The 12,478-nt window shown below is 40.6% G+C and overlaps 2 protein-coding genes across 2 annotated transcripts in view; both read right to left on the minus strand.

The window, feature by feature from the left end:
- Nucleotides 1–4,205, minus strand: part of MTG2 (mitochondrial ribosome associated GTPase 2) — a 17,663-nt gene extending 13,458 nt beyond the window's left edge. Inside the window, exons 1-2 of the mRNA XM_019510153.1 lie at nucleotides 4,049–4,205; nucleotides 690–837 (exon numbers count right to left, since the gene is read on the minus strand). Of these exons, the coding sequence (XP_019365698.1) occupies nucleotides 690–837; nucleotides 4,049–4,168 (268 nt within the window). The 5' untranslated portion in view covers nucleotides 4,169–4,205. The remainder of the gene's footprint in view (nucleotides 1–689; nucleotides 838–4,048) is intronic.
- A 555-nt stretch (nucleotides 4,206–4,760) lies between these two features.
- The window catches only part of SS18L1 (SS18L1, nBAF chromatin remodeling complex subunit), a 21,833-nt gene continuing 14,115 nt past the window's right edge, over nucleotides 4,761–12,478 (minus strand). The window contains exons 6-10 of the mRNA XM_019510154.1: nucleotides 11,871–11,972; nucleotides 11,274–11,366; nucleotides 7,595–7,714; nucleotides 7,182–7,309; nucleotides 4,761–6,939 (exon numbers count right to left, since the gene is read on the minus strand). Coding sequence (XP_019365699.1) covers nucleotides 6,913–6,939; nucleotides 7,182–7,309; nucleotides 7,595–7,714; nucleotides 11,274–11,366; nucleotides 11,871–11,972 — 470 coding nt within the window. The 3' untranslated portion in view covers nucleotides 4,761–6,912. The remainder of the gene's footprint in view (nucleotides 6,940–7,181; nucleotides 7,310–7,594; nucleotides 7,715–11,273; nucleotides 11,367–11,870; nucleotides 11,973–12,478) is intronic.

The raw sequence follows: 12,478 nt of genomic DNA on the forward strand, positions 1-12,478 counted from the left end.
GCTGGTTCCTACTGCCCAAGTGCAGCACCCTGCACTTGTCCGTGTTAAAACGCATCCTGTTCCTGTTAGCCCACCCCTGTAACCTATCCAGATCCCTCTGCAATCTCTCGCTCCCTGCTAGCGTGCATCATCTCATTTCAGAGTTTAAACAAAACGTCTGGACATCATAATTTCCTTTATGGAAAATTCTCTGCAATGGGAAGATCAGAAATGTTAAAATAACCAATGGTTTGAAGCCTGTTTTAAAAGACTCCTGGTCCCAATTTCAAGAGTGTACCCTTCTATTTAGGTCCTTTCACCACTAATTACTGTAGCGTCCAAGGGACCTCCAGAACAGCACAAAACATAACCTGCCTTTTTCTCATGCATTCTTCCTTTACTCCTCAAGAGACAAAAAATGCTTATGCTCAATTTTCTCTACAATGCTGGGCATGCTGTGCCATACATGTTTAATGTATCAAGGTCACAGATGCATGATCTTGAATATAGTGTTTATAGTCCCATCAAGAATAAATTCTGGCTTTACTCCAGGCTTTAGGATTCATCTGTGTCAGTGTGGGGAGACAGTTGAGTACTGTAGCATTTTCAGGTGTGGTTGTTAGGAGATCCTGGAAAGGAAATGTTTAAAATAAACAAACAAACGGGCTTCAAATGGAAAGACAATATTTAACAGGCCAGATTCCTTTTACCTTTCAAAATAACAGGGCCCCCATCTCCTCCATTCCCACCATCAGGACCTCCAAACTCTTTCCTAGGCTCACTGAGAAAAGAGTTAGCCCCTCCACCTCCTTGTCCTCCAACCACGCACACTCTTCGATGATCCACAAAATATCGGGTCTGCAATGAAGAGCGGATTTAATGCAATTTCAGTGCAACTCATTCAAATGTTATCAAAACCTCCTCCAACAGGCTGATGAATCCCCAAAACTGTAGCTGCATGCAATTTTGTCATATCTAAAACAGGTCAGAAATTACAATTTCCACTTGAAAATCAGAATCTATCACTTTGCTGTAGTTCAGGCACAAGCTAAATACAGCTCACAAAGCTGACAATTTTCTTGAAAGACATGGCATGCACAGACACACACATTTTAAAACATCTAACACAGACATCCAAGTTTCCACAGGCAAAACTCCAGAGATGTTGAAAGATCATCCTTTCTGCTCACACTTCAAAGGAAACTATTTCCAGGCTAATGAAATATATTCAAAGAAGCAAGGAAACTAACAATGACCTAGGTAGTTGGAAAGAGTATATGAAAATTATGAAAGGGGCCTAAGTTAAACATACTGGGCATGTCTACATGGTCATTAATGCGCCCTAGTTATTGCGCATTAAGTTTAGTACTTGATTAATCAAATATTAATTTAAAGTGCAGTAACTTGACTACAGAGCAGTAGTGTCAGCACACGGTTTTTTTAGTGCTGCTTACAGCTCAGTAACCTAATAACACTGTGTAGTAGCATATTAGCACAGGTTTTGTCTGGCACACTACTGTGAAGTGTTATTAGGCTACTGCACAGTAAGTGTCTTGTGTAGACACATCTGATTTTAGTCACTGAGTTTCCCCGGATTCTGACATAAGCCCCTTGAATTTGCAAGAACTCTTACAGCAGAGTGGGAGAAACTGAAAGCATTTCGTGCTTCCAGCAAGTCAGTGAAATTTGGATAACACATAGGCAGGTGTCTGGGTCTCAGTGGCAATAAGATAAAAACATAAATTGCAGTAATAGAGACAAAATGAAACAGATTTATGTACCTGATGGCTGCTAGCTCTGCCAAGTTAACCAAGACTAAATCTCACAAAGTTTGAAATTGGGCTTGCTACTATACAGACTTATAAGAACAATGTTGTCTCTGCCCTGCAGATATGCTGAGAATGTTTTTTCCTAAGTTTCCAACCCAGTTTTGTGGAGCTGAAGTTCAGCTTTTCCAGATAAACGTAAAATTCCTTGTTGCTTGTCTGAACTGAGGCCCAATCTTGATTGGAGCCCCCATATGATATTGCAATACTAATAACATAGCCTAATACTTCTGCTCATGAGGAGAAGCATCTCAAACATCTCAGAGTCGTAACAAGAGATTCAATGTGGTTCTCATAAATGAACAAATGTTTACAAGGTGGGTATAGATGGAGTTATTTTCTGTCTATGCACAGCTCTACTTCAAAAATACCATTCGTACTCCAACCTGCATTTGATACAAGAGTCAGAAAACCACCTGACATAACAACACAACAATTTAAGAACAGATTTTTCAGGAGGACTAAGTAAGTTGAGGGACACTGAACATTTCCTATAGGCTACAGTCTAACAGTTAAAGCAAGAGATTAGCAAATAAGTTCTAGATGCTGACTCCTGCTCTGCTACTGATTTGCGACATGACCTTGGACACATCTACTAAACTTCTCTGTGTTTCACTTTCCCTGTTAATAAAATGCAGTGGATAATACTTATCTACAGTCAAAAAAGGTCACAAGGTCCTTGGATGTAAAAAAGGGACAGAATTATCATGAAGCATCTGCCTATTTTTGCACGTTATGTTGAAAACAGAAGTATGTTTCAAATACTACTACCTGATCTACACATCAAAGGCGACTCAGGACAGCTCACAAAGACACTCTCCTGGACCCAGGGGGAGACAGTCTTCCATCTTCAGCTCCCTCTGTGCAAAAGTGAAGTTTATTTCCTACCTACGGGGACTTTTTACCATCTTGTACCATCTAGACTTTTCCCAGAGCCTGACGAAGGGACTTTGATCCGAAAACCTTGCAGAAAAGGACAATTTTCTTGCAATTTCCCAGTTGGTTTAATAAAAGGTATCATTTTGGAGCAAAGAGTTCTAGTTGTTTTGTAAGTACTAATAAAGCAATAAGCAGGGATATTGGTTCTCTCTGATAAAACCAAAAAATCCCAATTTTTGGATTAAAAAAAGTAACCCCAAATCCACATTTTCCCGTGATTAAACTGAAACACCACTACATGCATCTATATTAGCGGTGTTTCATTTTAAATCATGGGAAAATGTGGATTTGGGGTTACTTTTTTAAATCTGAAAAATTGGAGATTTTTTTAAATCAGAGAGAACCAGGATCCCTGGTGATAAGACTCAACTTTGAGATGGAGCCTGCCAGGTATTTTTGTTTTAGAAAAGTAGCCAGAGCATAGAAAAGACTTGGCTAGAGCTGTGACGTGAACATGAGCAGCTGAAAAATGCCCCAATTCCGGGGGTAGGGGTGGTGGAATTTACACAAACAGTCACTAGCAATCAATCCTAACACTGACATTAACTGGTTCCCCTTTGCAAACGTACTTGGCACCACCCCGTGGCTACAGCTTGAACTGCAGCTTTCAAGTTCATTTTGTCAGTGCAAGAAAATGTACAAAAAACTGTCTGCAATGTGGTATAATTTATTAAACCAACTTAGAGTTAAAATCATTTTATTAAACCAACTGGGAAATCACAAGAAAACCATCCTTTCCTGACAAGCTTTTGAGATCCAAGTCCCCTTGTCCTGCTCTAGGAAACGTACAGATGGTGAAAACTCCCTACAGGCAGGAAATAATCTTCATTTTTGCACAGAGGGATTTGGAGATTGAAGCCCATCTCCCTCCGAGCACCTTTGTTGGTGCAGGAAAACATACAAAAAAACCTGGGAACTCTTGGCTCCAACATGATACTTTTTATTAGACCAGCGGTACGGGCATTGCGGTGATGTAATTAAAAAATAAAAATAATACAAAAATTGTTCCCCCTTTGCTGAAATACAGAGCCAAAAAGCAGCCTATAAACAAAACGAGCAGGTTCCCCCCAGCAACCCATTCGACAACCAGTCTAAGTAACCTGTCCATCTTCCAGGCTGGGGGGGCGTTAAATAATAATAATGTAAGCGTTGAGATCATGATGGTTTTGAAGCAGTGACCCTCCCCCCCCTTTAAAATAATAATAATGTGCCCCCCGTCCCCCGGGACACTCCACAGGAACCCGGGCCTCCAGGCCTCCCTACTCGGTAGTGCCTGAATTCGCTTCACGGAGCCCAGGATTTACCAGCTGCTTCTCCGACATCTCCCTCTTCCTCCGCAGCGACCGGGCCTTGGCGCAGCGCGCGCAGCCCGTGGAAAAGGCCCGTGGCCGCCAGCCCCGCAGCCGTGCCCAGGCCCCCAACATGGCGCGCGCTCCCTCACGCCCCCCCGGCAACGCCCGCGCCCGGATACGCCCACTTCGGGGTCACGCTCGGCGACGCAAGGTCGTTGCGCGTTCGGCGCATGCGCAGCTCGGAAGGAAGGAAAGCGCGGGAACGGGGTGTTCTACCCCCACTCTCAGCGTAGCAGGTGCACGTAGCGCCCGCCGGGAGAGGTTACTGTGAGCAATATAAAGCAAATGAGTAGAAATATTTGCATGTTAATTTGCATATATTTTTCAGCATACATTAGCTATAATTTTGATCTTCCAATAAGGTCATTTCATATTTAACAGCTGGAAATGCTCCACCTTCAGCCACAGGTGCAGCTCAAGGCTCCTCCTCCGCCCTCCCAGTTCTTGAAGTTCCTTGCAGTGCTTGTGCCTGCTCCCCCTTAGCACTGAGCCACGTGGAGCCGAGCCTCCTCTGTCCCCTCAGCACCATGCCCTGTTATTTCCGAGCGGGCCCCAGCCAGGCGCCTTGGCCGAGCAGCTTCTAGCCCCCGCCTGTCACGCTTGTTGCCCCCCAACCCCAGAGTCCTCCGTGACCACGCAGGAAATGAGGCAACAAGGCAACAAGACGAGTCCAAACGCTGGCATCACTTTGTTCCACATCGATACATAAAAATGGACAGCACATTAAATAAACGGGCTGTTATTCGCCGTTAGAAATCTTTTAACACCCCGAAAATCATGTATAAATTAGGAAATAAAATGTACAAACTATTTCCAAAGTGCTCTTTCAGATACAGTATATACACAACATTCAAGAAGTTCTTAATGTAAGACATTGCGGACCCGATGTCACGTTGCTGCTTCGCATGGTGTTGTTAACTGTTGCTCGTCTTTTCTCTGCACTTTCAAAATCCACGTAAAAAGCCATCTCCGAGCTGGAAAGGAGTCACTGTGTTCTAGCTATCTGTCACAGTAACACTTATGGAGAAACAAAACTTACTTTTTTTTTTTTTTCCTTTTCTGTCCTTTTCTTGATACTTAAGGGTTGCAGGCAAACATCAGCAGGAAGAAAGAGAAATGAAGACTAACTCGAAACGTGAATTCCACGTCCTTGATCAGCAATGAGAAGTGCTTCTGTAGCAAGGGCACAGCTTGAACAACATTTAATAAGAAGCTATTTAGCTATCCAGGCATAAAGTTAGCCTTTCCTGGCAAAATCAAAATGTAAAGTATGACATCTATATTGGTAGGTCTTAGCTTTCAGAAGGTAAAATCTCCACAATGTAAAAACCAACAAACACGCCAATTTAGACAGAAAAGGAAAAAAACTCCATAGAGGGTATAATTCAACTCTATAGTCTAGAAGTTCCAATTAATTTTAGGCTAATATTTGCATTTAAAAAAATACATGGGACATACATTTTGGTCACTTTAACACTTTAGCCACAGAGAAACTGTTTTCTCAATTTGAATGTATCATCATTTTTATGAAGCATTAAACTGAGTAAGAACTGCATTTTTTCTTGTTCATATCGGCTTTTAACTACCATTGTGCACATACAGTATTTCTCAGTTCTCCCTCTATAGATTTTCCTCTAACAGCTGAATGTATTAATACCCTTTCTATATGCGTAATAGATGTTCCCTTTAAACAAAAATGGATTTTTCACACCGATTCTGAATTATTTCTATCAAGCTAGAGTAGGGCAAAGTAAAAGCAATGAGGAGCTGCAGAAAGTCAGTTCCTGATGATTTATAGGTGTAATGCTTTCTGGAAAGTGTAAAGAAGGCAGTGGAAGGATCAGAAATGAAAAGGGCAACTAACCACCTGCTTGGGAAATTTGGCATGAACCAAAGTGTGCTATAAAATCTGGAATAGTGTATTTCAGACAGAAATTTTGCCAGTTTTTTTCCTAAGCCAAGCACGATATGAAGCAATATTGATGTCTAGCAGACTGACAGATTCCAAAGCTCCCTTTTATTTTTTTGTTCATGATGATACATACCTTGCTTTATGTCTATGCATAAAAGGTGCCTCTAGTGATTAGTATTTTCTTGAATATGGGTTTTGATCATCTTTCTGTACCATTTACTACAAAAACGTGGAATAGTATATAGATGTATTAAAAAAGAGGTGGGTATTTAGGCCTTGTAACCATGATACAAATTTGCTGTGCAGAGTATCTTCAGCCAATTAAATATTATTTTAGTTAGTTTTGTTTTCATCTTATAGCATGGATATTGTCTCAATGTAAAGAGCATACCTGTCCCTTTACCTTAAAGTGGCAGAAATAAGAGCCATGGATTTCAGAGGCTGGCATATAAAACAGGTAAACTGCAATGCATCCAGTGAAACAAAGGTCTGTAACCTGTACTAGGATAACTGCCTGAGCACAGATGAGACTGTCTTAGTATTTTCCTGGACTGCAGAATCTCCTAGCTATTTTCCAGAACTGGATGCACAGAACTGTGATCAAATGACCCCTAAAGCTATTCAGAAACATCAAGAATGGGGAGGGAGGTGGGGGGGGGGAAACAAACTTCTGCATTGTAATCAACATACAGTACTAGACACAGCACCAAATATCAAACCATTAAAGCATTGTCTTGTTACCAGTAGTGCACTGCTTCATATCCAGCATGAAATGAACACTGTTCACATACAGACGCTGCTTTGTGCTAAGGGATAACCAACATATTACAATGAATCAGCCTGTACATCCAGTTCAAAAGATGGATATACTATTGAAATGAATCTGACACAGGAATATGTCCCTTTATTGCTGGTAGTTTCCATATTGGCCCTGTTAAAAATGAAAAAATAAGATGCGTTAGAAAATATAATTTCTGAGGTGGACATACAGGGAGTTGTGAGAAATGATTATCTTTTGGCTCATGAAACTTGACAGGCTCACTACTGAACTGCCGATGCACTCGCACAGGATCCTCCAGTCTGACAGTGGATCTAGGTCTTTGAACTCAGAACTTTTCTTGTGCACAAGATAAGGCCACATAGCTGTTTATGGCAGGAATCAAAGTAATTTACCTGCTCGTAGCCATAAGGCCTCTGTTGTTGAGCAGATGGTCCTGTCTGAGAAGCTCTATAACTTCCATACTGCTGCCCCTGTCCCTGTTGGTAGCTGGAATACTGTGACGAGGCTCCCTGTGCAGGACCTGAGAAAACAACAAAACTTATCACCAAAGTTTTATTTACCAAGGGAAAGCCTTGTGGTTAACAGTGTACAGGTACACCCGCTATAACTGTAGTCCAGTATGGATAAGCCAAGCCAACTTTTTAAACCATTTGGCTAAGAGACCGGTAAATGTATAGCTGTAGTGGCACAGAACTCAGTGCAGGCTGCAAAATCTATCAGAGTAGCTGGGTAAATATCTGCCCTACCCCAACACATTTATATGAAAGCTTGCAAACACAAGACCTGACAACAAATGTTTCCTTACCATATCCTTGTTGTTGTCCTGGGTAGCTTTGCTGATTTGGATACTGCTGCTGTGAATACGTTTGCTGTTGCGCAGCTCCCTGTTGGTATCCTGCCTGTTGCTGGCTATACTGAGAATTTCCTAGAGAGAGGAGGAAGGCTTTAGTTTATCTGTAGGCAAAACAGCTGTCCTAGGTTTGACTGCACTGAAAAGAAGTGATAGCAATACGTTGATATGAAACCTAGGAAAGAGTATTCCTTTAAAATCAGTCTCCTCCTGTTTTTAACTGATCGGAGATCAGAGATGTATTTCTCATTGTTTTAGTCTATTTGAGGGGGACATGGTGCAAGAACATAATATTCCTTAAGAAATGAATGTCCATCTGATCTTGCTACATCCCAAACACCAGCAGCTCCCTTTTCCTCAATTTTAAATATCAGCCCTCCATTAACCAGATATATAAATGCTAAAAATGTAAACAAAAATCCTTTGAACAAAGCACAATAGATTTTCTTTGAGCACATTATTAAAAGACTGCAATAATCCAAATGTAAAACACAGTGATGTCAAGAGAAGAAGTCTCTCCCAGCAAAGGGAGAGCTGAAAGTTTCTCCTTTGGCTAGGTGACTGGCAGGTGTCTGGTAATAAACCAGTGGGTCACGGGGCTGAAGACTTCTCCTGGACCGCAATGGGTCTGTTAAGTAGGGAGCAGAAATTCTTCACCAAGTGGAAAAATCTCCCAACAACCTTCTCATATTCACATCTGAGCGTTTGGGGACTTGGTCCTTCCGTGTTCTTCCCTCACCTGCACTGGAACGGCCCTTCTCTAAATAAGCAAAATACCTAACACTGTAGCAATGCCTGGATAGAGAAGCCTCAAGCAGGGACAAGAGAAGGTATGGATTGTTAAGAGCTCTCTTCCCAAACATCAGAAAGGAGGAGCGGGCCTGGTTGGCCTTCTATTTTTCTGTTTTAGAGAAATTATTTTCTCTCTCTCAAAAAGCAGATCAGTCATTTAGAATTCATAGAACCAAAGACTACTCTCAGATACACACTGCAACTCCCATATACGTCAATGGAAGTGATGTATTTACCTTTGTAGCATAACTTGATCTATGAGGAGCAACTTAGAAACAGGAAACTAGTCTGTATATGTGATCAGTGAGAAAGCAGACTTCATTATCATGCTTCCATGGGGTTATTTGTAAAATGCAGTTGTAGGCTAAAAAATAACGTGATATTGTACAAAAATATCACGATGGGTATCTTGATAGATATCTACTAAAATGACTTAGAGTGCTTACCATTTTAGTTGTATTCTGTGGGATGCAATGCATTTTCATTTCTAGAATGTATTTTAAATCTGTTTTACTCTTTGGAAAGGGATTTTGCTTTTCAAAAACATGCAAAGTGCACTGGCCTTGATTTGTAATTGGTTGATATGCAAATATGCATATATTCCATTTCTTGTGGAGCTCACAGCAAGTCGGAACGGATCAAAAAGAGCTGTTTATCAGTCTACATCTCTGAACATACAAATAAAAGTCTGCTCCAAAATGAGTAACTTTCTAATCAAAAACCCTCCCAGAGGTAAAAGAGCAGACTCAACATTAGGCTTCCCAAGTAGCTCTCAGTTAATAATAATGACCTTTATTCATATTTTCACAGAAACTAAGATATCTATTTGCTATTGGTACCTGTAATTTTTATTGGAATTGCTAAAACACTTACATGGGAAATCCAATTTGCAATATCCTGAAATAACAAAATGAACTAAGGCTTCACAGTGGTGTTTCAAACTATTTCTCTCCACAAAGGTTCAGGCAATGGGATCATTAACTTGTCTGAAAATTCTCCCACTCCTTTCTGGAATAAACATTATGACACTTGCTATGAAATGACTAATTTAGCATTACATACAAAGAGAAAAAAAACCATCTCTGGGTAGCATTTAAGTAGATAGTAGTAAGCAGTAGATATACAATACAAAAATGAAGTCTTCCCAAGCAATCAGCATGAGGAAAGTCTATGCTGTGGCCAATGGATGACTGGCAAAAATCACACTGGTGGTGCTTTAGGTTCCTAACATTCAGTGGGAATTAGGCATCTCACATGCCCTTTAAAAACTCTTTCCTGTACGATTATTTCTCAACTCCTCTGGCATGAATATACAGATTTTTGTATTGTATTACCCGTGCTCTGAATGGCCAAAAATAATGCCTCCAGCAAAAGATGCCTGCAGCTTTCTCCTTCCACTAAACCCAACAAACACTGATATTTATATGAAAGTGAAAAGCAGTAAATAAATGCCATTGCAGGGTAAGGCACTAGTAGTGCTCTTACCTGGTCTGTTTAACCTGTGGCATTTTGTAAGATCTTCTCGGTCTGTCTATTTCTGTGCCTTGTAGTTGTCTTAGTGAGGGTTTGGAGTGGATGACCTTATAGGGATTTATAGGGACCTTCAGGTGAACAGCTGCTTAAGAACACAGGAATCTCGATATGATGGCCTGGGAGGTCCCTTCCAATGCTGTGGCCAGTACAGTGATGAAGGGGAAACTGCAGGTCTTTTGCTATTAACAAACTCTATGACTTGTTTACTTTACTCCTCTCTCTCTCCTTTTACTTTTCCTTTTGGCTATGTAATGCTTAGCAAGCATCATACCCCAAAATAACTCCTGTATATTTGTGTTTCTTTTCAGTTTTGAAACACAGTGAAGCAAAAATATTAGTCACTCAAGGGAGAACAGCTTTCTTAACCATTACACATCTGAATATGTAATTATGCATTTGTTAAGAACAACCTGAAAATGGTTCTTGTTAATGCAGTAACAATGATGGGATCTGGTTCTACAGCCTTTTCTCATTTAGGTAGTCCCTCTTATCTAAATAATGGGTTCCTCTTTACAGTATGCTTCTAGCTCTTCTCAGAATTTGCTGTACTTGCAGTTTTTAGCATCACCTGAGAACTCAGAAACACTCAGCTTTGTTCTGTTCTCACTTACAAGTCTGAAGCTACATTCATATAAGACTTTAGGCCATGGTTTACAGAAGATGTCCAATGAGTTGAACAGTCAAAATGAAAACAAAGGCTCTGAAACTAACTCCTTTCAATTCCCTTTTTCTCAGCTTAAAAAGTTTCCACTTACAGCCACCAGTTATACCTGCTCTAAACCAGTTTTTCTAAATCCAGCATGAACTTTATTTTCCCATCATGACCTTTGACTTAAATTAATAATTTAATAGCAACTGATTTCAACTCCATTTAAAACCAAACAAGAATTTCTTATAGCTTATTTTCTTACAAGTGGAGTTAATCCTGATATTCTGATTACTATTTTTTCCCACAGCTATTTTGTCCACTGCTATAATTCCACATTGTTTGACTACACCTGCCTTGCTATTAGCAAGGGTCATTTTTGTAGTGCACACAAGGTGTATGTATGAACTACTGCTGATTCCCAAAAGGCTGCATAGTCATGGCAACATAGCTATACTGCTTAAAGCTGTTACGCCCAACTACATTCTATTTAATTTTGCTCTATTGAATAATGTGCAGTTTAGGAGGATCTCTCAATCTAGGAGATAAACAACCCTTAATTCTGCAGAAATTACATAAAACAGCTTTTACATTTTCCCAAGTATAAAGTACATATGTGGGCAAAATCTTTGGTTTGCACAGATTGCCAATATATCTTCTCACCTCCTTCATAGTAATGTTGTGTAGAGTCCTCAAATGACCTGTCATAGCTCTGCTCAGTGTAGGATGACTGCTGATATGCATAATCACTATGACCTGCAAGAAACAGAGAAAATGGAAAAGGTTCATCTGATCCATGCATAATTACATGCCTTTATATATATAAAATATGTATTGCACACTATGCATACACACATATTGACTAAAAGTCATATGTTTACTAATTAGGCCAGAAGCAGCAGAGAGCTCTGAAGAAGGCTAGCATAAAGTGGATAGGCTGCTGATGAAAAGGTTATTCATTTGCCATGTCTGAAGCAGTACTTCATGATTAAAGAGGTTGTGTACCAGTGCACGTCTGTCCTCTTTTCAGCACACAGTTTGCATGTTAAGATCCTGCAATGATATGGGTACACAAACCTACATACAGTGGAGTGGGACCAGGATTTTTTGGCATGTCAGGTTGGAAACAAATCTTAAGTGTACAGTATGTTTGGTTTATGTTAATTTCTCTTTTATCGCTTGGAGGTGGTAGTTGTGCAATTCCACACCCTACCAGGCTCTGTTGCATCAGTAGCAGTTACTATTGCTCAAAAGAATTACCATCTGGATAATATTGCTGGTTCATAGGCTCTGACGAGCCTTGTCCATGGCTGTACTGTTCACTGTAATATTCCTCCTGCCCCATGTACTGTTGAGAGGAACCTGCAAACCACAAAAAAAAAAGAGAGTGCGCAAGCGCGCATATTAAGTGGGCCATAAACATAAGCAATGCTTTTTCATAAGCAAAGTATTTTTGGAGGGGACAATTTTTTCATCTGAAGAAATCACTGAGCTTTACATATTTAGAGCCGTGTCAAAAATATACTGCTCACAGACCAAGAAACTAGCTAGAAAGAAGTTAGATTAAATTAGAGTAGTTCCATAATGGTAAAACACCTACACAATGACACCAATCAGCGATCTGGATGATGGGGTGGAAAGTAACCTGTTTAAATTCGCTGATGACACCAAAATTTGGGGGGAGGTGAGCACGCTCGCAGGGAGGGAGAGATTGCAGAGGGATCTGGATAGGTTACAGGGGTGGGCTAACAGGAACAGGATGCGTTTCAATACGGACAAGTGCAGGGTGCTGCACTTGGGCAGTAGGAACCAGCAGCACACTTACACAATGGGGAACTCCCTACTTGAGAGCACGGAGGCAGAAAGAG

This window comes from Gavialis gangeticus, unplaced genomic scaffold (genome assembly GCF_001723915.1).
Source record: "Gavialis gangeticus isolate Ggan-Ray unplaced genomic scaffold, GavGan_comp1, whole genome shotgun sequence".
Classification (NCBI taxonomy): Eukaryota; Metazoa; Chordata; order Crocodylia; family Gavialidae; genus Gavialis; species Gavialis gangeticus.